This window comes from Phyllostomus hastatus, unplaced genomic scaffold, assembly GCF_019186645.2.
Source record: "Phyllostomus hastatus isolate PE091 unplaced genomic scaffold, TTU_PhHast_1.1 phas_scaffold_55, whole genome shotgun sequence".
NCBI classification, from domain to species: Eukaryota; Metazoa; Chordata; class Mammalia; order Chiroptera; family Phyllostomidae; genus Phyllostomus; species Phyllostomus hastatus.
The window spans coordinates 1,218,624-1,241,154 of record NW_025334035.1 but is presented as its reverse complement, the minus strand read 5'-3'; the positions used below and the strand labels follow the sequence as shown (position 1 = coordinate 1,241,154).

At 45.5% G+C, this 22,531-nt stretch overlaps 1 protein-coding gene across 1 annotated transcript; it reads right to left on the bottom strand.

The window, feature by feature from the left end:
* Window positions 1–2,593: 2,593 nt before the first annotated feature.
* TEKT1 (tektin 1) lies at window positions 2,594–22,106 on the bottom strand. Its single transcript, XM_045824540.1, has 8 exons — window positions 22,048–22,106; window positions 20,685–20,891; window positions 14,603–14,768; window positions 12,387–12,515; window positions 11,706–11,849; window positions 9,530–9,752; window positions 3,288–3,484; window positions 2,594–2,826 (listed from the first exon to the last, which is right to left on the bottom strand). Exons 2-8 carry the CDS (start codon window positions 20,872–20,874, stop codon window positions 2,619–2,621), a joined length of 1,257 nt encoding a protein of 418 aa, XP_045680496.1. The 5' UTR covers window positions 20,875–20,891; window positions 22,048–22,106; the 3' UTR covers window positions 2,594–2,618.
* Between the last annotated feature and the right edge of the window lie 425 nt (window positions 22,107–22,531).

Genomic DNA, 22,531 nt, shown 5'->3' with positions numbered 1-22,531 from the left:
GTAATTATCCATATAATTTCTAGTTGCCTTCATTAGACTGCAGGTCCCCCAGACGCTGGTCCTAATCTCCGTCTTTAGTGCTGAACACAATATTGAATGTCTAGTGAGTTCTCAGTGAATGTTTGTTGCCTGAAACTTTTTAAATGGTAGTATTTTCAGATGTATTCTGAAGATGCTTTAAGCCTGACTAGGTTGTTCTGATTTCTCCTGAAATGGGGGCAACTGAAGTTCATGGAAGATGAGTAACTCTTCCTAGATGTCACCCCAGGTGGACGAGGGAGCTGGTCTGAGCCAAGTCTAACGGCAGAGCCCGTGGCCTTAATTCACCACTGAGCCTGCTCGCCTCTCAAAGCCGTAGTAACAAGGAAGGGTTCCCCCACACTCTTCACTCCTGCTCACCACATCCTTTGGCAGAGGCCTCATAGTCCTATGAGGTTAGCACATACTCTGAGGTCTGTCCTCTAAGCTTGGACCCTTCCAAGTCAGAGCAGAAGAGTACCCAGAGGCTTCTCAAGAGAGAGCATGGGGAGGGCTGCCTATTTGCTCAGCTCTTGAGAGGGACTTGGGCGGCCAGGTCACTGCACAGATCAGCATGGAGCTGATGCCCTTGGCCTCCAAGAGGGTTTCTACATCCCTAGTTAGAAACAGCCCTTGCTGACAGCGTCGAATCTCTGGACCATGGAACACTGGAACTGCAAACCTCCTGGGAGTCAGGCCCACGTCCTATATTGACTTTGTGTCCCAAGACAGGGAACATCAAAGATGGGAAGGGGTCTGGGCCATTTAAGCCAATCCTCTCACTTTACAGGTAGCCTTAAGAGGGGGAGGGACTTTCCTGGCAGAGTCAGAGCTAGAAGTCAGGTCTCCTGACCCAAGGCCACCAGAGCTCTGCCCAACACCAAATGGATGCCCAATAAGCATTGGGAACTGGATGTTAGTGCAGAGCGTGGCAGCAGCTCCACACGTAGAAGGCGCTGAGACGGCAAGCCCCAGGCTTAGGAGGTGCTCTTTGAATGCTAGAATGAATGAATGAACGAAAGAATGAGCAGTTTCCCACGGCAGAGGTCTTCCTTGGACAGTCACCCAGGTGCATCCTTGAGCGGCTGTGACTCAGCAGAAGGCAGCCAGCAACAAGCAGAATTCTCTTTGGGAAAAAAAATAGTAGGTATAGGTATATGGAAATGGTCTTGGTGAAAAATTTTAAAGAGGTTATATAACCATTAAGATAATTACAGAGGTGAAATAGCAACATGGAAAACTACTTGTAGTGTACAATTAAGGAAGAAAACAATTATATGACATTGAGCCTATGCCATAAGTACAACAGCAGATTATGCGGGTGTGGAGAGGACTATTACAAATGGCTCATATTTACTGGAGGGTCAGCCTCCATACGAAGCCCTTCACACACGGTGTCTCGCTCCGTCTGTGAGGGAGGGACCGCTGGAGGACACGCACTCAAGAATGTCTGACTCTAGAACACACTTTTGGCCACCGACTTGAGTCTGTGGCGAGAAAGGGAGTGGTGTCTTTTCTTTTCCTTCACTGTTGTTTGAGTATTTTAAAAAAAGTACTCCAAATGATTATTAACTGCTCTGGAAACCAGCACCAAACTCAGTCTGTTTACACTCAGGAAAGGAAACAAAACCCAGAAGCCCTTCGGCAGGGTGGTGCTATAGGACACCTCTCCCCAGCCGCTGGGAAGACCTGCCTGTGGAGCCCAGGAACCCGGCCTCCCTCCTCCCCAGGCTGCCTCTCCTGTGACCACAGTCACTGGGATCTGAACATATGCTGGACACCCTGCATAGGCCGCCCCAGCCCTGTCAGTCCCCACGCCTCCAGCCTCCTCAGAGTGTCACTTGGAGGGCTGCCTGCCAGAGCCACCCACCCCAAAGCCGACATGCGGGCCCACTGGTGCCCTTTAGCCCTCTCGAACCTGTGGACCAGAATCATCCTCCCACTAGGACCCCACAGGACCCCAGACGACAGCAAGCAACCTGGCCCGCCGCTCCTCAAGCCCCACAAAAACACTGACTTTTTGAGAGCTGCAGCCGCCTGTTGTTGCCGGTCCTGTCCTCTTCATTTCAGCCAGAAGGAAGAGGGGAGAGCCCCCTACAGGTTTTGGAAGGCTAGTGGAGACTCCCCGCCCAAGACTGCTCCTCTCTCATCTGTGTCCTTCCTGTAAGACTTGAGGTGGCTTCCTGGGGACCAGCCAGGGTCTAAGTCAGCAGTCATATTGTTTTCAGGGAAAAAGGAATCTTGAGAGCCAAGAGACGGGTTTACATCCCCACTCCTGAGTAGGATGGGCACGGTCTGAATAAGGGGTCCAGCCCAGCTACTGAATTGAAGTGAACCTGAGCTAAAACGTCTTGGACCCCTCTCCCTAGGCCCCAAGTCCTGTGATAGTATCAGAACGGCCTGCGCTAGCTACCACGTGGACTTTAAGGGTTCACCAACCACCACACCCGCAGCACCAGCACCACACGCCCTTGCAGCCCAATCTCAGCTCCGAGCAGGCTGGAACCCGGGCTGACTGCAAGTGCCGCCTGGTTGAAATGAGAGTTCAGTACTACTGTTTCATGACGTTGATTTAATGAGCATCTGAACTGCCCCAGCTTTTAGCAGACAGCGTCGGGGCGGAGGCCCCCGGCCCACTCCCCGTGGTCGTCCCCATCCCGCGGCGGGATGGACTTCCTCATGTGCATGCACAGCACTTCGTCAATGTAGATGGTGTTTTCTTTGACCTGGATCTCCTCCTGCAGGGCGAGCTGTCTGTGATTCAGCCCTTTCAGCTCCACCTGTGCTTGGGCTAATGTCTCCTTTAACCTAGGAGAAGAGGAAGAACACAAGGGAATCGTTTATCACTCCACATCCCTTTTTCAGCGGGAAGAGTGCATTTGTGTGCTCGGTGCAAGAAGCCAAATTGACTCGTTCTCCCCATCTCCTCCTTAAAACAGAGATTTTAGACGGGTGGCCACAGGCCAGATTCACAAGACAGACGATTCCATGAACTGCCAACATTTAAAACTGTGCATTTTACCTAAACATCTGGAGTTGTGCTTCTACAGAAAGATTTAAACACTGGTATCCACTTTCTGTATGGCAGCAACTGGCTGGAGTTAACAAGGAACCCCTTGACTGTCCTCTAGAAAGGAGCCCCTCAAACGTCATAGACCAGAGTGCTCATGCCAGGCAGGCCTCACCCACGATGGCACAGCCTGGACCTGTTCGCAATCAGGGTTTGAACGGAGCCCCAGTGGCCCTCCACCTCGCGGCTGCCAGCCTACCTGGCAACATTGTGGTTGATCTCGTGAACCTCCTGGATCAGCCGATACTGGGCCACATCGCGACACAGCTCCACGTTAGGCCGATGTGTCCTGGTCTCCAGGCGTGTATGAGCCAACTTGGCAGGCCCTTCTTGGTCAAGGATGGCTTTTTCAAGGGCTGTAACATTTTTCTCTTGGGAAGCAATCTCTTCCATGACCTTAAAAAAGGATTAGAGTAGGTGAGGCCAGACTGTGTTCCTGAAAACTCAACTGCAGGCTCTCTTGGGGGGTCTCTTGGGGTCATATAAACTAGGAAGGGGGGACCTCAGATTTCTACCCAAGCAGGGCCCCAGAATGAGTCTGATCTCTCTTCCCTACAACAGTGGCCACTGGCAGGCAAGGCAACTCCCTCAACCTCAGAACCTCACAGACGGAATGGACTCGACGGGCCAATATTTCCTCATCTCCTTCCCAAATACTGGGAGCTCCCTGGAGAATGCCCTCAGCAAAGGCTGGAGGCTGCCCATCTGCCTCAGGACTGAGCACCTTCGTATCAGGAGCAGAAAGGTGCCCACTTCCTTGGCAGTCCAGCCACCAGCACTCACTCTGCTCCCCAGAAGCTGAAGAAAGGGTGTGCGCAGTTCAACCCTAGGTGTGTCGGTTTCTTTGAAGGTGGCTTCGTGCACAGAAAAGATTACTTAGAAGTTACTTGGGTTTTTAGATTAATATTTAACTAACATTTTTATTTCTTCCTTAAGTTTTTTTTAAATCCTTTATATCATGGAAATTTCCAAATATACACAAAAGTAGTTAGTATGATGACCCATAGGTACTCATTGTCAGTTTACGCAATGATCAATACGTGGTCAATCTTGTCTCATCTACAACCCCCTCTCTCCACCCCTGCCCATTAGCTTATTTTAAAGCAAATCCCAGACCTCAGTTCAGTCTCAAATACTGGAGTATGTATTTCTAAGACATAAGGACTCTTTTATTGTCTTTTAACATAACTATGGCACCTTAGTCTCTCTCACACACACACACATACATGAATGATTCTTTAATATTATCTAATATCTGGCTTCCAAATTTCCCTAAGTGTTCAAATTAGAATACAAATGAGGTCCACACATTGCATTTGGTTTTCTTAAGGCTTTTCATAACATTTCATCAGCTTTCCTTATGTCAGTTCACAGATACTATACTGTTCTCAAATTCAGCAAATTTAACAATCACTTTAAACTGATTTTGGTTAATAGTTGCTCACACTTCAAGCTTGGTTAAAATTCTTTGAATGTTTATTTAAAGCAGCATTTATAAATTTGATATATAACATATAGTATTTATTAATTTCATATAAAACTTTTAAAAACTACTTGAGTTGTTTTATCAAACAAGACTTTCTGAAGTTCTTAAAAGATCTCATCAATCTAGTAAACTAGTAAAAATGATTAATCTCAAATTCTCAAATATTTTAACTTTGTCTTCAAACTTAAAATTTCAACTGAAATCACAAGGCTAAAGTATTTACTTACATATTTTGTTATAATTTTTAAAAAAACAGGCTGATTTCCTTAAGTTTTACAAACATTTAAAATATCTTAAACATACAGACTTCTTAAAACCACAAATACTATGGGTTAAATCAGGAATTGGCAAACCATGACCTATGGGCCAAATGCAGTCTGTTTTTATACAGACTGGTTTTGTACAAGCTGAAATAAGATTGTTTTTGAAATTAATGAACTTTAGGGTTTTTTTTAAGTATTTTATTTATTTTTAGAGAGAGGAAGGGAGAAAGAGAAGGAGAGAAACATCAGTGTGTGGTTGCCTCTCATGCACCCCTTACTGGGGACTAGGCCTGCAACTCAGGCATGTGCCCTGACTGGGAATCGAACCAGCGATCCTTTGTAAATTAATGGACTTTAGTTTTGAGGACAGTTTTAGATTTATAGCAAAATTGAGCAGAAGTCTAGAGCTCCCACATACCTTCTCTTCCCCAACACGCAGCTTCCCCTGTTATGAACGTCTTCTATTAATGTGGTGCCTTTGTTATAACCAATGGACCAATATTGCATGCATTATGTTTAACTAAAGTTGACAGTTTACATCATGGTTCAATCTTTGTGTTGTACATTCTAGAGATTTTGACAGGTATGTAACATGTATCTACTGTTATCATATCATACAAAATAGTTTCACTGCCCTTTAACCCCTGAGCTCCTTTTCATCCCTCCTCTCCACCCAGCCCGCATCTGAAGCCCTGACAACCACTGACCATTTTACTGTTTCCACACATCACGTAGCTGGAATCACACAGTATGATTCATACAGCATGAATTTCAGATTGGCTTCCTTCACTCAGTGATATGCATGTAAGGTTTCTCTACGTCTTTTTGCAGGCTGATAGCTCATTTCTTTTTACCCCTGAATAATAGTCCACTGTACGATGAAGCACAGCTTGTTGATCCACTCATCTATTGAAGGGTATCTTGGTTGCTCCCAAGTTTGGCAATTATGAATAAAGCTGCTAAACATTCACATGCAGATTTTTGTTTGGACATAAGCTTTCAACACTTCTGGGTAAACACCAAGGAGTGAGTTTGCTGAATCATACACATATGTTTAGTTTTGGAAGAAACTGCCAAACTGTCTTCCAAAGTAGCTGTGGCATTTTGCATGCCAACCAACAATGCATGAGAATTCCTGTTGCTCTATATCCTTGTCAGTGTTTGGCGTGGTCCATGTTTGAGGTTTTCTATAGGTGTGTAGCAGTGTCTCGTTTTAACTTGCAATCCTTAATGACACATGATGGTGAGCATCTTTACATATGCTTAATCACCATCTGTATGCTTCTTTGGTGAGGTATCTTTTTAGATCTTTTGCCTATTTTTCCATTGGGCTATTTTTCTCTTTTAAAAGATTTAATTGTATTTATTTTTAGAGAAAGGGGGACGGAGAAAGAGAGGAAGAGAAACATTAATGTGTGGTTGCCTCTCACACACTCCCTACTGGGGACCTGGCCTGAAACCCAGGCATGTGCCCTGACTGGGAATCGAACCCATGACACTTTGGTTCACACGCTGGCATTCAGTCCACTGAGCCACACCAGCCAGGGCTATTTGTTTTCTTACTGTCGAGTTTTAAGAGTTCTTTGTATACTTTGGATAACTGTGCTTTCTCTGTGGCTTGTTTTTTTCTTCTCTTTGAAATGAAAGGTTTTTACATTTTTAAATAGCTGAAATAATCAAAAGAATAATATTTCATGCCATCTGAAAATTATATAAAATTCAGACTTTAGTGTCCATAATAAAGTTTTATGGAAACACAGCTATGCTCGTTCATTTACATATGGCTGTTTTTAAACTACAAGGTCAGGGTTAAGAAGCTACAACAGACTGTGTGTGCTAGACCCACATCCGGTGACACAGCGATAACTTGCCAGCTTTCCAAGTGGAACGTGTATCCCCACACAGCGATGTCCTATTTTACTGTTCACCACGAGTATGTGTCCATCATGTCAAAACAAGAGAAGCTGGTTTCGTGTGTTGCGCTTTTAGGGCAGAGCGAAGTGTGGATTTGTTCGTTCAATAGCAAAGCGCTGTGTTTATTAAGTAACGACCCTCAGCCATGCCGAAGGGACGAGGCATTCGTCATTATCAGACGGCATATTGTAACGGTCTTGACTCAGAGAAGAGCGAAGATCGGAAAAACACTGTATCTCATCACTGCAGAATTTCTTAACAAAAATGAAAATGAGGCCACAAAGTAAGGTTCTAAGTGTCTTATTTGTTAGCCCAGCAAGCAAAGCCATTTCCCGAGAGTGAGTTAATTAAAACACGTTTGACTGCAGCAGCTGAGGAAGGGCGTCCAGAGAACAGGAAACTGTTTAAAAGGATTAGCCGGTCTGCAGGAATAGCTGCTGGAAGAGTTGAGGACACTGGGAACGAGATCGATGGTCAGTTTAGAAACAAGGCACATGATTTTGGATGGTTTTCCTTTGCTCTTCATGAGTTGGCAGGTGTTCTGATGCTGCTTAGTTGTTCATTCAAGGAACGGGGCTGATTTTGAAGTGACTGAAGAATTGGCCTCTGTGAATGGTCTCATGAAATAACTACAGGCAAGAATATTTTCAAAAAGTTGAGAAAACACTAATTCAATACAACCTAAAGTAGAACCTCTACGAGATGTTATGGCTGATGATGGTGCATATACGTGTGGAACAGGAAATGGCTCAGTCGAGCATATTTACAAAAGCTGAGAAAATGTAAGCTGCGTAAAGCCTCTGGTTGTCCCCTGTGTAGTAGTGTTCATCAGGAAGCACTTCACAGGACACGCTCGAGTCCATCGTGTGTCACTGAACCGGCATCGTTGACAGCGAACTTCATCAGTCCTCATGGATGTGACCATCATTGGTCCTGTGAGTTTTTGTCTGAAATAGAAGCTGAATATTTTGACTTGCCCTATTATTCAGCAATTCAATGGCTTGTCAGTGGCAAAATGTTCTTGTGATTTATTTTTAGCTCAGGACCAAGAATGAAATTCTCCTGAACAAGAACCATCCCCCACAACTACTACTATAAAACACTGAATAGCTTTGCAAATTAATTTTTGCTGCAGACATAACAGTAAGATATCTTAATAAATTCAACCTAAAATCACAAGGCAAGAGAGCACGAGCATGCAAAGCATACACGGCAGTGAAGTCATTTCAACAACTAATGTGGGTTGAATCACAAGCAATGTCAGGCTGCTGCGCATACTGCCCGTGCTGTCGAAAGTTAAAACAAGCAGCAAGGCCTCCACTCCTGCACAGATGTGCAGCAGATACATTTTCCAAGTGCCAGCAGTGTTTTTTGGGGGGTGAGGAGAGAACCTCAAAGCAAGTACAAAGGAAGTTTCCGTATTTCAAAATCCACTTAATTGTGCAATTGAAGAGCTTCTACCTACGCTTCAACAGCAAGTGATTAATATGAACTGTTGTAATGACATGCTAAAAGGCCAGTATCAGGAGAAGAATCTAAACAGACTTCTATAAATGCCTTCCAAGCAATGAGTATGTCCAATTAAAATCATGTGCTCACAGATAGTACTTGGCAGTACCTATTTGAATGAAAAGACATTATCCAAGATGAAATACATAAAATCTCATTACAGATCAGCACGCACAAATGAACATTTGCAACAGATTATGATAGGAAGTGCTATCGCAGTACAACCTTCCGTTAAACTCCAGCCCACCCTGCGCACTGCAGAAACCAGTCTCGTCTGACAGCTAGACTCGGGGTCGCAGCAGGGCAGGCATGGATGCATCAGGGGGCAAGGCCTTGGGAGTGGAGCAGGCCCAGGCTCTAGTCCCAAGCTGCCAGCAGTGCACCCTGCCACCCAGGGTCCCTTCCACTCCCTATGCCCCGCTTTCGCCATCAGTAAAATGCAAGAGTTGGGTCGCTGTCACATGTCACAGGTGAGGCACGAGGCTCAGAGAGCGCGAGGGATCGATCTGCAGGAGTTACTTAGCTGGTCTGTTGCGGGACCAGGTTTGGACTCACGTGTCTTCAGTCCAAACTGAGCACTTGTTCCCCTGGACTCAACCTCTCAATGTCCCTGAGTTAGCCTGTGGAATGGTCATATATGCTCAGGACCCAGGGGTCCTTGCGGGTGAGGGAGGGATACTGGGGCGGGCTCACATGGGCTCTGATGGTTAAATACTCAGGGACTTTGCCAGACCATTGTTAAATGGGTAGCTTGAAATCAACCATAATGAATGTACTTACACCATGGAAACCTGCACATTCTACCCATCAGGGACTTCTATGGACTGACTCATTTTCCTGAGAGCCAGCTGACCAGCACACCACTGGATAGATAAATGAGAGGGACAACCAGCCAGAACCCCAAGTTGCGGCTGAGTTCGGAGACATTGGTTGCTTTCAACTCGTGGAACTTCCGAGTCATAAACAAGGTCTGAGACCGTATCATCCATCTCCATATTTCACATAAGGGGAAACTGAGGCCTGGAGTGAGGACACAGCCTGTTCTTTGCAGCAACGAGTGACAGGGGAGGCCCAGAGGAGGCCCGATTATCACTCCAGGCCCCCAACCCCAAAGCCTGCTGCCACGACAGAGCAAAGTGCCTAACCCTTACTCCTCAGTGAGCCCAGATTCACAAGCGCAGACAGCCAGCGCCTGGCCCAGAGGACATCCCAGTTTCCACAGTGAAACCTTCACAGGGTGCTCTCCCGTGTTCCCTGCAGGGAGCTCACCTTGGCCAAATGAGTGGCCAGCTTGTCCCTGGCATCCTTGGTCTCCTTCAGCCCATTCTTGAAGGCCGTGTCCACCACGTCACATTGCTTGCGCATGTCTCTGGCCGTCTGGGACAGGACTCGGTCCACCAGGGCCTTCAGCGTCAGGGAGTTGTTCCTCTGCTTGTCGGCCTTCTCCAGGTTGGCGTTGGAGAAGTCCAACCAGTCCTCCAGACTCACAGAGCTGGAACAGAACCCACACATTTGTTCACAGAACACTGGGGCTGGGGAGGGGTGGCGGGGCAAGCTCCTGGAAATGCCCTGGAAGCGAGCCCTGCCTTTACCACCGGGCAGAGTGAACAGTGGTCTGTCGGTGGCAATAGCTGTCCCTTTGGGGAAACCTACCTACTCTGTGCCAGGCACCAGGACGGCTCTTTAAAGACATGATCGCATTTAGTTATCATGAAGGCCTAGTGAGCTAACTTTCATAACCCCCTTTTTACAGATGAGGAAAACTGAGGCTCAGAGAGAGGAAGTAACTTGGTCAGGATCACACAGGTAGAGACAATTTGAGCATCAAAATAAATAATAATAGTGACAGATTACAACATACTGAATAAAACAGGAAACCATGAGTCCATACTGATATAAATAAAGTGCTGCTTTGATAAGCAACTGCTTTACATAACAACACTGATGAATCTCAAAATGACGCTGATTGGAAGAAAACTGACACATAAAACAGATAGCATATGATGCCCTTTGATAAGCATAAAAGCAGACACAGCTATTGGAGTCAGGAACGTGGTTGCCTTTGGGGAGAAGGGAGGGGCTACTGACTGAGAGGGGACAGCATGTGGGTTTCTCTGGTGGTGGTCATGTTCCACACCCTGACCTGGCCGGTGGGTCCACGTGGCTGTGACTAGCAACAGCCTCTGAGACGGCAGACGCCAGTGACCCTCCTCCTGGCATTTGCACCCTTGTGTGTGCCATCTCCCATGAGCTGTGCGGTGGACTCAGGGACCCATTCCTCACAAACAGCAGCGATAAGAGGTCAGTCCTGGGACTGGGCTAAAAGCGGACCAGGCTTTTGTCTTGAGTGCGCTCTCTCCCTTGTTTCCTCTTGGATCATTCACTGGGGGGGAGGGGGGAGCCAGCCACCAAGGGCTGAGAGAGCTAGTGGTGGGGGAGGGAGGCTCACGTGGCAAGGCATGCCACAAGCACAGGAGCCACCTGGAAGCGGGTCCCCACCCCAACCAGTCAAGACCCCATGTAAGACCGCAGCCCAGAAGACAGCGTAACTACAGCCACGTGGGACAGGAGCCAGAGGCACCGACTGAGCAATGCTTGGGTCCCCGAGCCACTGAAACAGAGATATTTTACATGTTTGTTGTTTTCAGCGGCTAAGTGTTGGGGTAACACAATGATAATTTATTAAACTGTGTGTTTATTATTATTTATGTATTTTTCTGCATGTATGTTTGACCTCAACATGAAACTATAGTTTAAAAACTATAATGAGTTAGGCCTGTGATGAAATATTAATTGAAAAATGTAAGGTAGATGCTACAGAAAAGGTACATAGTATTATCCCATTTTTGTAAACAAAATCAAATTTGTCCTGGCCAGGTAGCTCAGTGGGTTGGAGCATCATCCAGATACACCAAGGTTGTGGGTTTGATCCCTGGTCAGGGCACATGCAGTCAATCAGTGAATGCATCAGTAAGTGGAAGGACAAATCGATACTTCCCCCTCTCTCTCTTATAGCAAAAGACGGATTCTTAAAAGTGTGTGTGAGTATATACATACATTGGTATGAACATACAGATAGCAGTAGTCATCTCTGGGGTAACATCATACAGGGACAGAGGAAAAGTATTAACTTGTTCTTTATACATTTTTAGATTCTTTTACTTGTTAAAAACACTAAATAGGAAAAAGAATACTTCAAATGTTTAAAGGTTTTACATCAGACTTTCTTGAAGTGGGGCCCAACCTGGAGGAGCAAGGACCCTCCAGCCCTGTCCTCTGGGAAGTCACCGCGCAGCCCGACTCTGCCCCAGGACTGCCTCTCCCTAGCTCCCAGCTGGCTGTCACGACAATGTGCCAGGGCCTCCGGCCTGTCTGAGGGGTGCGGGGACACCACAGAGCGGGGAGGAAGACAGCGTGGCCAGGCCAGCAGCCAGGACTCACTCACTTTGGTTCCACCCTCACGACGTCCTCAGAATATCTGATGTTTGGCGAGTTATTGGTGAGGGAGAAGCAGGTATCGTCAATGGTCAAGGCCACAAACTTGTCTTTCAAATCCTTTTCCAGATTGTACTTTGCAGCGCGGTTCAGCCTGAAAAGAGAAGGTCAAGGTTTCTCCCTCTGGAGTGCCCAGGTAGCTAGCACCTGTTGTTTCTTGGGAGGCCCTGGAAAATGCAGCCAAAGTAGCTCTGGTGTGGGATGGTGGCACTTCCTCCCCCGCCCACCATCACCCAACCTGCCCCCCGCCACACACACATATATACACCATTAGATGCTTGGTGACAAGCTAATGTAACCGAGCCTGGACTTCAACATCCTTCCTCCAACCGTGACATTTTCTGATGCCACCACTGTGGCATACTCTATGAGAGAGACCAGCCCTAGGACAAAACCACTTCCAGTGTCCTCTAGTTTATAGTCAGGGCTGAGACCTGGTCCCATCCCCACCCGCCACCGGAGGGTTGTCCAGGCCTCATCCTGAGTGTTGCCAAGCCACCTCAGGTCATGGGAAGTGCTCGTAGGAGCATTAAACCCCATCCTCTCTGTGACCTGGAGCCCAGCATGTGTGGGTGCTCTCTTTTCTCGATATGCCCAGTGGGGATGTGCAGGTGGCCCTGAATGGCCGTACCTGATCTGCTCAGTTGTCTCCTCCAGGGTGCGGGTCAGCAAGGCCATCACCCCCTGGAGGATCTCGGCCTCCTTTATGAGCTCCTGCTCCACTTCATCATGCACCAGGTCAATGCCAACTCGCTTCTCCCTGACCAGAGAAAGGCGGCAGGTCATCCAACAGGTGGAGGAAGGCATCTCAGCATTCACTAACACCTGGACATTTCATCTGGACAACTGGTCGGAGTAGCACTGCACCTGCCTGGGTGACAGTGGTCAGGGAGGTGCCCTAGTTAGTCTCTCTGAGCCTTGAAAAGAAAAGTCCAAAGTGCCATGAAGAAAGTTTGATCGATGACTGGTCACCTGGTCTGGAAAATGCCAGACGGACATTTCCCCTTCAGTCTGGACGTCAGCTCTGAAGTCTTTTCCTTCTTACCTATTTAGTGGAAACACTTCTTTTGGCTTAACATTTCAAAGCCATATGCTGCCTTCCTTGATCCTAGTTCCATTTTCTGACAAGGACTGGAATCCAGAAAGATGCTTTAAGGATAATAATACCAACATTAACATGACCCCACAACTGAGCACTCGCTATGCAACAGGCGTTGTGCTAAGCTTTTGATATGGGTGTTCTCACTTAATTAGCCCATTCAAGTACAGGTGAGGAACCTGAATTTCAGTGAGGTTAATAAGCCCAATGTCACAGAAGCGGGCATCATACGTGCTTTTAACCACTCTATTATGTTACTCCCAAAAGTGACCAGTCACTGCCTGACAGCACTTGGGATCAAGGCTCCCCCCCTCTCCAGCTGTGTGGCCTTGGGAACACTGTATAATTTCATCTGTGCCTTGGTTTCCTCTTCTGTGAAATGGGGATAATAATTAGAACTTCATTAAGGTGGTGGCAAGGAACTGATGAGCTATAAAAGCAGAAATCACAGTCCCAGACATACAGTAGCACACAATCAGCTTAGCAACGTCTACATTCTAATCACACTTAGATGTAGACTTCAGCTGATTGGAATGCTGGCCTCTTCAATGGTGATTTTACCTTTGCTTCACAAACTCTACATGTGGCTGGGGAGACCGCAGCCCAGTTTCTGCAGAGGGTCCTGGCTAAGCTCACTGAGGGCTTTCCAGCAAGGGCAAACAGTGTGGACAGAGCCAGGGTGTGTTTGGGAAATTGCAAGTAGCTCAGCATTAAGCACACCCCACCGTTGGAGGTGACGTCTGGGCCTCGAGAGGTCACAGAGGGCCCGGGTCATGAGGAACCCTGTTGGCTAGGCTAAGAAGTTTGAAGTTTATCTGGAAGGTATTAGGGTGTAGGGTTGCAATTTAAAAAAAAAAATTTAAAGCATGGGGTAATATGCAAAAATCTACACTCAGAAAAGTTCACTCCAAAGCCAGCATGGAGGACGCACTGGCTCGGAGGGGGCCAAGCTGCTAGCAAGAAGGCCTGTTAGGGAGCGCCATCTAGCACTGCAACAGGGAGTCACTGTTAGCCCAGAGCAATTATCCTACTCACGGGACTCACAGGAAAGGAATTATAACAAAGAGGTTTGTTTGCACAGTGGTCTCTGGACAAAGTGCTTCTGTGTGCCTCTGTGTGTAGGAGCAGACTTTTTGTCCACTAGTAACTGTAGCATCTGCTCTGCCTGCCCAAAATAAAGACTGCCATTTCCTGGTTTCTAGTGGTGTGGCCATGCGACTAAGTTCTGGGCAACAGGATACAAGTAGAGATGGCGAATGCCAAACCCCAGTTATTCCTACTTGCTGGAATGTAGACACAGTGGCTGGAGCTCCAGCTGCCACCCCGAATCTCCAGGTAACCGCGGGAGTGAAAGCCACGTGCAGTGGGGCGGCAAGACGGAAAAAGCCCGGGGCCCTGACACTGTGGCACACCATGCCACCCTGAACCGTCTCCAGACTCCGGGAATGTGAGAGCAAAAGAAACTACCTTATTTAAGTTCAGTGTTATTTTGTGGTTTTCTGATTACCCACAGCCAAACCTAGGCCTAACTTATATTTAAGTTGGTCAAGAGCAGAGTTTAGACATGAACCCAGTCTAGTGCTCCTTCCACTGCCCAGCACCACGGGCATGCCGAGATAATTTCAGGCTCTAGAAGAACACATGCTCATTTGCCTCATTCGAACCCACCAGCTCACACAGTCAGCTTCCACTGCCCAGCACTTCATTTCTCACAGCGGGTGACTCACTGCGGGAACTGTCCCTCCTACCTGTATTCCAGGCACATCTGAGTGATGCGCATGGGCTCCTTCAGGCTCTCCAGGGCTTTCTCCAGTCTGGTCTTGTAGGCAAGCAGATCTTCAGTCACATACACAAGCTGCTCAAGTTTGTCATCTAGCTCCTTCTTCCAGAACCTGACTTCCTCGAGTCTCTGTTCTGAAGCACACAGAGAAGTTACCGCACGGTCAGTCTATTCCCAATGCGGCCAGCTTTGGGATTAGAGACTTGAAGGCTATTGCAAAATGACCTGAGACCTGTTCTTTTCTTCTTAGAGTTTCTTAGGGAGGGAAGGAGGGAAGGAAAATATATCTCCTTATATTCAACAACAAATTAATCCAAGGACCATTCTACACTCATTGATTCTAATTCTTCAATGTCCACTGTTTTAAATAAGTTTTAATTTTATCAAAGATATAAATGTACATTGCTTGAAAAGTCAAATAGTGTTACAAGTGTCAGAATTCTCTGACGGACCCCACCCATTCCCACTTCCTGGGAACAGCCACTAAGCGCTTACACTGCTGTGTGTTCATTTTCAGCTTGAGCATTATCTATCGACTTCCTATGAGCAAAGGGAAGAACGGGTTTATTCATTCTCACACAACTTTCACAACACACTCTGCTCCTTCCATCTTCCCAGTAGTTGTCTCACCATTTTGTTAAGTAATGACTCAATGATCATTGGTATTATTATAAATATGTAAATGTTACATACACCTAAACTATGTAGTATACTAGGATAAATGTCTGTCCTTACCACAGCTTTTTGGTTTTTTTGGAAGGGTTAATAATTGTATTGTTGCTTTATTTTCCATATATTTATTACTAATTTTTCTTCAAACTTTCTAATAGAACCACAGCAGGCTTCCTTATCTGCAGCTTTGCTATCTACAGTTTTAGTTACCTGTAGTCAACTGAGGTCTAAAAATATATAGGAAATTCCAGAAAAAAAATAATTTGTAAGTTTTAAATTGTGCACCATTCTGAACTCTCGCACTTCTTCACCCTGTCCTGCCGGGGACATGAACCATCCCTTCGTCCACCGCATCCACTCTGCAAACACAACACTGCGCTCGGTCACTTGCTTAGCAGTGTCTCGATTATCAGATTGACGGTTGCAGGATCGCAGTGCTTATGTTCAGGTCACCCTTATTTTACTTAAAATGGCCCCAACACACAAGAGTAGTAGAGACTCTGGCAATTGGGATGTGCCAGAGAGACGCTGTAAAGTGCTTCCTTTCAGTGAAAAGGTATGTACATACGGGGAAAAAACATAGTATATACACGGGGGAACCCAAAAAACAATGGAATTATCTTCTGGAGGGCGGGCCCCTTGTAGTACAGGCTTCCCCTGCCAGGTGAGTGTTCCAGGAATCCATCCATGTCAGTGTACCAGCTGGCGTTGTTGTGAGAGGCTGTATTCAGCTTCAGTGAATTTTGTTTGAAGACTCAATATGTTTGCCCATTTCAAGATGGGTGATTTATGAGCACATCTGCCCGCAGTGCGCTGAGTGGTCAGTAATTTTTGACCAAAAATGGCATGACCCCCATGCCCCACTCTCCCTATTCACCCGGTCTCACCTAGAGTGACTTTTTTTGTTTACCCAGATGGAAAACGTCCTCAAAGGGAAACTTTTTGCCGCTATGGAAGAGGTGAAGCAAAGAAATGACAGAAGCACTAAAAGGCATCAAAATCAATGAGTTCAAAACTGTTTTGCTCAGTGGAAAAAAACATTTCGATAGGTGCACTGCATCAAATGGAGAGTACTTTGAAGGTGACTGAAGTTTAAACATGTGAATAAATACACAATTTTCATAAATAAATTCCATTTTTGGGGTCTCCCTTGTAGAGGATTGGGTACTATGCACACTTTTAGGCCTCCACTGGGGACCTGAGAACATGTCCCTCGTGGGCGGGAGTGGGCTACTGTATGAGTGTCCTCTCAGTATATTCCAACCCATCGAGTAACCAACTGATTCTGTTCCTTTGCTGGACACCTCTCTCCCGCAGCGCTTCCTCCTGCTGCCCAGTCTCCAGCTGGATGTGTGGCTATCATCCTGTGACTTTGCTTCATCACCATTCTAGGAATTCCCTTCACTTTCCCATCCATTGGAGTCCTCTCTCCTGGATTTCATTTACTCCTGTTTCTTGGTTTCCTTCTTCAATGTGCTGAAACACAACCTTCAGCAGCTTCCTAGCCAATGGGTGGATGTGAGGTAAGATTTTTGAAAACTTGGAAGTCTGGAATGCCTTTATTTATCTTATCCATCATTTGATTATAGTTGGCTGTGTGTAGATTTATAGGTTGTAAATAATTTTCACTTAGAATTTTGATGGCATTGCTTCATTTCCTTCTGGTTTCCAAAGTTTCTGTTGAGAAGTCTAATGTCATTCTGATTCTAGATTTCTTCTATGTGACCTGAAAAGTTTTTAGGCCTTTCTTCCCTATTTTCTAAGTATCCTAAAAGTTCACACTGGTATCAACCTTATTCAGTTACTACGCCAGACACAAGGCAGGCCCCTTTGATCTGAACACCTAGATCCCTCAGTTCTAGAAAGGTTTGCTGCATTCTGTCATGGACGACTTCTGCTGCCCCATTTTCTCTGTGCTCCTGTCTAGGAGTCCTATTAGGTATTCAGCCTCCCTGTGACCTGTCCCTGTCCCTTTTCACTCTACGTCCTGGAGACTCTTCACCTTTACCTCTCAGCTTTTCCTTTGATTTTTAAAGATGTCCTGCGCTCGTGTGTTTTTAATTTCTAAGAACACTTGCTTGTTTTCTGAGTCTTCTCTTTTTTAAGACCCCTTTTATTACTCCATGGATGTGATGTCTACTCTAAGTTTTCTGAAGACCTTGTGGTATATATATAATTTTTCTTTTGCTCTGCACATACTGTTTCTTGAATTTCTGTGTGTTTGATGGTTTACCTGTTTTGGTGTCTGTCATGTTACAGGCTTTCCTCAAACGTCTGGTGGTTTTTATCTGATTACCTTTAAAAATAAAATGGTAAAACGCTAACTGGGAGCTCCGTCTACAGGGACAGGGCTTGTCGGCCAGAATGCTTTATTGTCTACAGAAATCAGACAGGGCCCAGGCATCCCGTCAGAGAATCACCAAATTTTATTATCTGTAGATCTTTCTTTTCAACCAGTTAGTTTCTCCATGGAGGAATCTTCCAATACCCTGTCTGAAGGTATAAGCTTGGCAACCAGTAACCTAGGAACCAGTAACCTAGGGACTGGTGGAGTTACTAGTGAGTAGACTTTTATTGAATCTTTGAGCTTTTAGCCTTCTGTTAGGGAAGGAGAGCCAGACTGGGGAGGGGTCTCTGCAAAGACTTTCGACCAATCTTGTTTCTAGCTCTATTCTGAATCTCCAGCGTCAGAAGCAACTGGATGCTTCCAATTTCGAGCATTTCAAGTTTTCTGCAGTATGAATCTATAGCATGAATCAGCTAGCGTCTCATTATCCTCCACCTACCTAGGCTTTCTGCAGGTTCTGAGTGTGTTACTACTTGTCCTTTTGCTTTCTAGTTTCCAAAATCTTTATCATTTATCTAGTGCTGCTCCCCCCACCACCGTCTCATCTTTGAGGCATACTTTTCATTAACCCTTTACTGCTACTCTGTTGGACTGAAAACAGAAAGGAAGACTAATGCATGTGTTCCATCCACCACGTAAACAGAAGCCTCCCCACTCACGTTTTGTAAGTGACTTCCACCCTCACCTTGCATCTTCCACTACCCTATTGGACCTGCCACCTCAAAGGTCACCAATAACCTCAAGTCACCAGTTCAAATTCATATTTGCTCAGCTCCCAGCCTCTTTGACATTTCTATGACCACTATTGTTGATGAGCACATAGACAGTTTCAAGGCTGGAGCTGTTACAAGGAGCACTACTTTGAACATTGTGGCATATACCTTTCATAAACATATGTTAGAATCTGTGTTGGTATATACGTAAAAGTGGGATATCTAGGTCAAAGTGTGTGCGATAAGTTCAGCTTCAGTAGACACTGCCAAAGCTGTCTAAAGCAGTTGCACTTCCAGTGTGCACGGTATAAGTTTTCCAATTTACGCTTCCTCCTATATATGTTCTGGATACAAATCCTTTGTATATTATGAACATATTGTATATATGTAATATGAATATATAATATGAATACTTGTATACTCTGTGGGTTGCTTTCTTGGTCTCTTAATGGAGTCTTTTCATAAACAAAGGTTCTTCATTTTAATATAGTCTAATTTATTATTTTTTCTTTTATGATTGATGATTTTATGTCTTAAGAATAATAAGTCTTTGCCTACTTCAAGTCATAAATATTTTCTTCACCAAAAGTTTTATGTTTACCTTTCCTATTTAGATATGCATTCTACCTAGATTGATATATATATGATATATATATGAGGTAAGGGTCAGGATATAATTTTTCCATAATAATATCGAATTGACCCACTTATTGCAAAGACCATCTTTTTCCTGCTGCACTGCAGTATTGTTTTACCATAAATCAGGTGACTACCTATGTGTGGGTTTGTTCCTGGACTCTGTTTTGTTCCACTGGTCAATTTGTCTATCCTTGCCTAAACCTCACTGGTTTAATTATGATAGCTTTATCATGGGTCTCAGAAACTACAGTAAGTATCTTCCAGTTTTAGTCTTCAAGAGAGCCATGTCCATTCTTGATCTTTGGTATTTCCATATGAATTTTAGAAGCCGTTTGCTGATTTTATTTTTAAAAAACCTGCTGAGATTTTGACTGGCATTGCATTGAATCTATGCAGTTCCTTCTATTTCTTTCAATAACATTTTGCATTTTTCAGTGTAGAATTCTTACACATCTTTTGTTGGTTAATTCCTAGATATATGATGTTTTATAATGCCATGCTAAGTGGTTGATTTTTTTAAATCAGTTAATGAATCAACGAAGTTAAGTTTCAGACCTTGAAATCTTTGGTCTCATGCCTGACACTCAATTATTGTGAAAAATGAATGGTACATCCTCATTCCTAATACCTACCTATTTGCACAATGATTTAGAACAGGAATAGGAAATGCCTATAGGCTGATATCAGGAATATGGATCAACTCATCAGGAGCAGCCTAACATTTAACATTACTGACCTGAAGAAGCTTCGGTTTATTGGAGGTTGAAAAACTAGCTACCCTTAGACTAGGTTTTATTCATAGGTGTTTTTGTTTATCCTGCTCAATGTTATAAATACAATTAAACCAACTGCCATCATTTTAAAAATGAGTAAAATTTCAGCTTTCCAGATTTTCTTTTTTAAAAAATCAGACAATTTGGCAACACCGGGCTCATAATCTTTCTAGGAAAAGAACTGGCTGAAGTTGAATAGCAGTGGCGTCCTTGGATGGAGCCCGTGTTCTCCGGCCACCCCCGCCCCCGTCAGTCCCGGTCCTCTGTCCCGGTCATCTCAGGGCGTCTTCCTCACCCTGCCCCACCTGCCCAGCCGCCTCAGACACCTGTGTTTGTGGCCTCTGACTTATCCTTGTTTGGCATTTAGAAATTTTATATTTATTTTCGGTTTGTTTATTTAAGGGCACTGTCCTTTACATAGTGTTTTTAAGGATTTAGTTGGAAAGAGAAAATTACCTGCCCTTTAAGAATCAGCTCAAATGTTTCTCTATGAAGTCTTTCCTATGTTTGTTTTCCTTATGCCAGCACCATCTGGTTCTATTCTGATTATTCATGTTCATTTCTTTCTCCTCCTCAAGCTGGGAGCCCCTAAAAAGTAGACACTAATCACACCATGTGATAGTCCCAGTACTTAGTCCACTGATGCCCTCAGAAGCTCAGTAAATGTATATCAAGCAATAAATGAATAAATCATAGATGATGGATGGCTGAAAAACAGACTGGGTTACCATGTCTCTATCTTGGGGCAGTGAACTTGAACATAGAACCTAGAGAATTTACATTTTTCCCTAATATTTCAAGATAGTGCATTACTAGTCCTGAACATGAAATACAAATGACAGCACAGTTGAACCTGAACAGTTCCGTCAGAACATGTTCACAAGCACACCACCCACACCATCTCACCTAGTTTTTTGTTTACATCACTTTGAGATTTCCTTGTGGTCTTTTCAATTTCCTCCACAAGCCTCTGGCTTTCTGCCACCAGGCGTTCGGACTGGGACCTTTGGGCCTCTGCTCTGTGGTACTGGTTCTTGTTAGCAATGTACCACTCCAAGGGCAGGAACTTGGGTGGAGGTTGCAGTAGTTTGGCCATTTGGGGTTTCCAAAGTCCTGAACAAAGACAAACTTCTTTTAGATCAACTGAATCCAATTTGTCCTTTTTTAAATGTCAGTTTTTCTTATGTGACATACATACCAAAAAGTGCCTAAATCATAATCTGCATACAGAATGAACACATCTGGGTAGCCAGCTCGCCTCTTTCCAGCCACTCTGCCCCACCCCGACCCTCACAGTAACCACTCTCCTGACTTTTAACACTACAAATTAGTCTTGTTGTTTTTGAACTTCACATCTATGGAATCATACAGGATGTACTCTTTTGTATCTGACTTCTTTCACTCGACATTATGTTGCTAAGATTCATCCGGGTAGTTCATATAGTTGTAGTTTGCTCATTCTCATTGCTGTGTAGTAGTATACAGTGGCATAAATATACCAAAATTCATCTCTCCTTTTCATTGTTTATGGATACTTGGGTTCTTTCCAGCTTGGGGCCTATCGTGAGAATGCTGTGAAGATTCTCATACATGTCTTTTGGTGAACAGATTGGTGCATTTTTATGACTCGTTAGAATTGCTGTGTTAGAGAGTACTGTTCGATTTCACTAGATACTGACAAACAGATGAACCCAGACAGGTTTTCTTTAAAAGTGAACAACTGTCATTATCTTTAAACTGGCAACTGGGTGTTGAGCCTATTGGCAGATAAAAGAATCTAAAAACTTCCCAGGACAAAGGAAAGGCGAGAACAGGAAGGAAAACACAGGAGAAGGCAGCAAGCCGAGGCCGGCAGCAACAGAAAGACTAAAATTCTCCCGCCTCGTGGGTACACAGCTCAGGTTGTGAAAACTGCCTCCCTCAGGCCTTAAAGGCGCCCCACCCGAATCCCTACCCAAAACTCCGAGCGCCTGCCCGGAGGGGTGTCTGGCTCTCTGAAGCCCCTCAAACAGCAGATCTCGACCAGGCCGAGCACTCCGGGCGTCTAAGCGCGGAGTCTCCCCATTTCTTCCTAGTCCGGACCTTCCTGTGGCCTCTCCCAAGTTTGTCTGAGCATGGCGTTCAATTTTAACACAAGACTCCTAAGTAAATCTGAGTAGCCTCCAAACAAATCGAAATTAGACCTCAATTAGGGCTGAACCCAAAGGGCACAAGGCTTTGGGTAGAGAGCTGAGGGCTGCATGGGTGGGGTGGGACCAGATGTACTTACCTCAACGGCACAAATTACTATACCAGCTCAGGTTGGGAGCCTCCTAACCTCAACTGAACTCCGGGCTCTGGCAGAAGAGGAAGGTAAACAGTGCAGTCTCCGTGGCAACCGGTGACGGAACAACAGGGCAAAGAGGGTGGGTCTGGCCCGAAGCAGCGTCTTGGGAAGGCTCTGCGCAGGTGCGATTTCTACAGTCCCCAGCCGGTGGGGGTGTGGTAGCACCCCCCCCAACCCAAGTCAACTTATCACGAAGACGCAGGACACCAAACAGGAAACAGCGGCCAAAAGCCCAAGGTGACAGTCAGGAGACATGACCAGCCCTGGCCCAGCAGCGGACTGGGTTACCTGGGGCCGCGCTGCTCCCACTGGGTCTGGGACTCCCCGGGTGTACAGGGGGATTAGGCTGGAGGATGCCTCAAGGTCCTCGCGGCGGCAGGCAGGCTCCGGACCACTAAGCCACAGAGCCGGCGCTGCAGGGAGGAGA

Bases quoted from the DNA above. Each gene is read 5' to 3' on its own strand.
- TEKT1 (XM_045824540.1), bottom strand. From the start codon at position 20,874: ATGGCCAAACTACTGCAACCTCCACCCAAGTTCCTGCCCTTGGAGTGG. The intron at 12,516-14,602 runs GTAGGAGGGACA...TTCTCTGGTCAG, and splicing joins CAGATGTGCCTGGAATACAG to GGAGAAGCGAGTTGGCATTG. The intron at 11,850-12,386 runs GTACGGCCATTC...TTCTCTTTTCAG, and splicing joins GAGACAACTGAGCAGATCAG to GCTGAACCGCGCTGCAAAGT.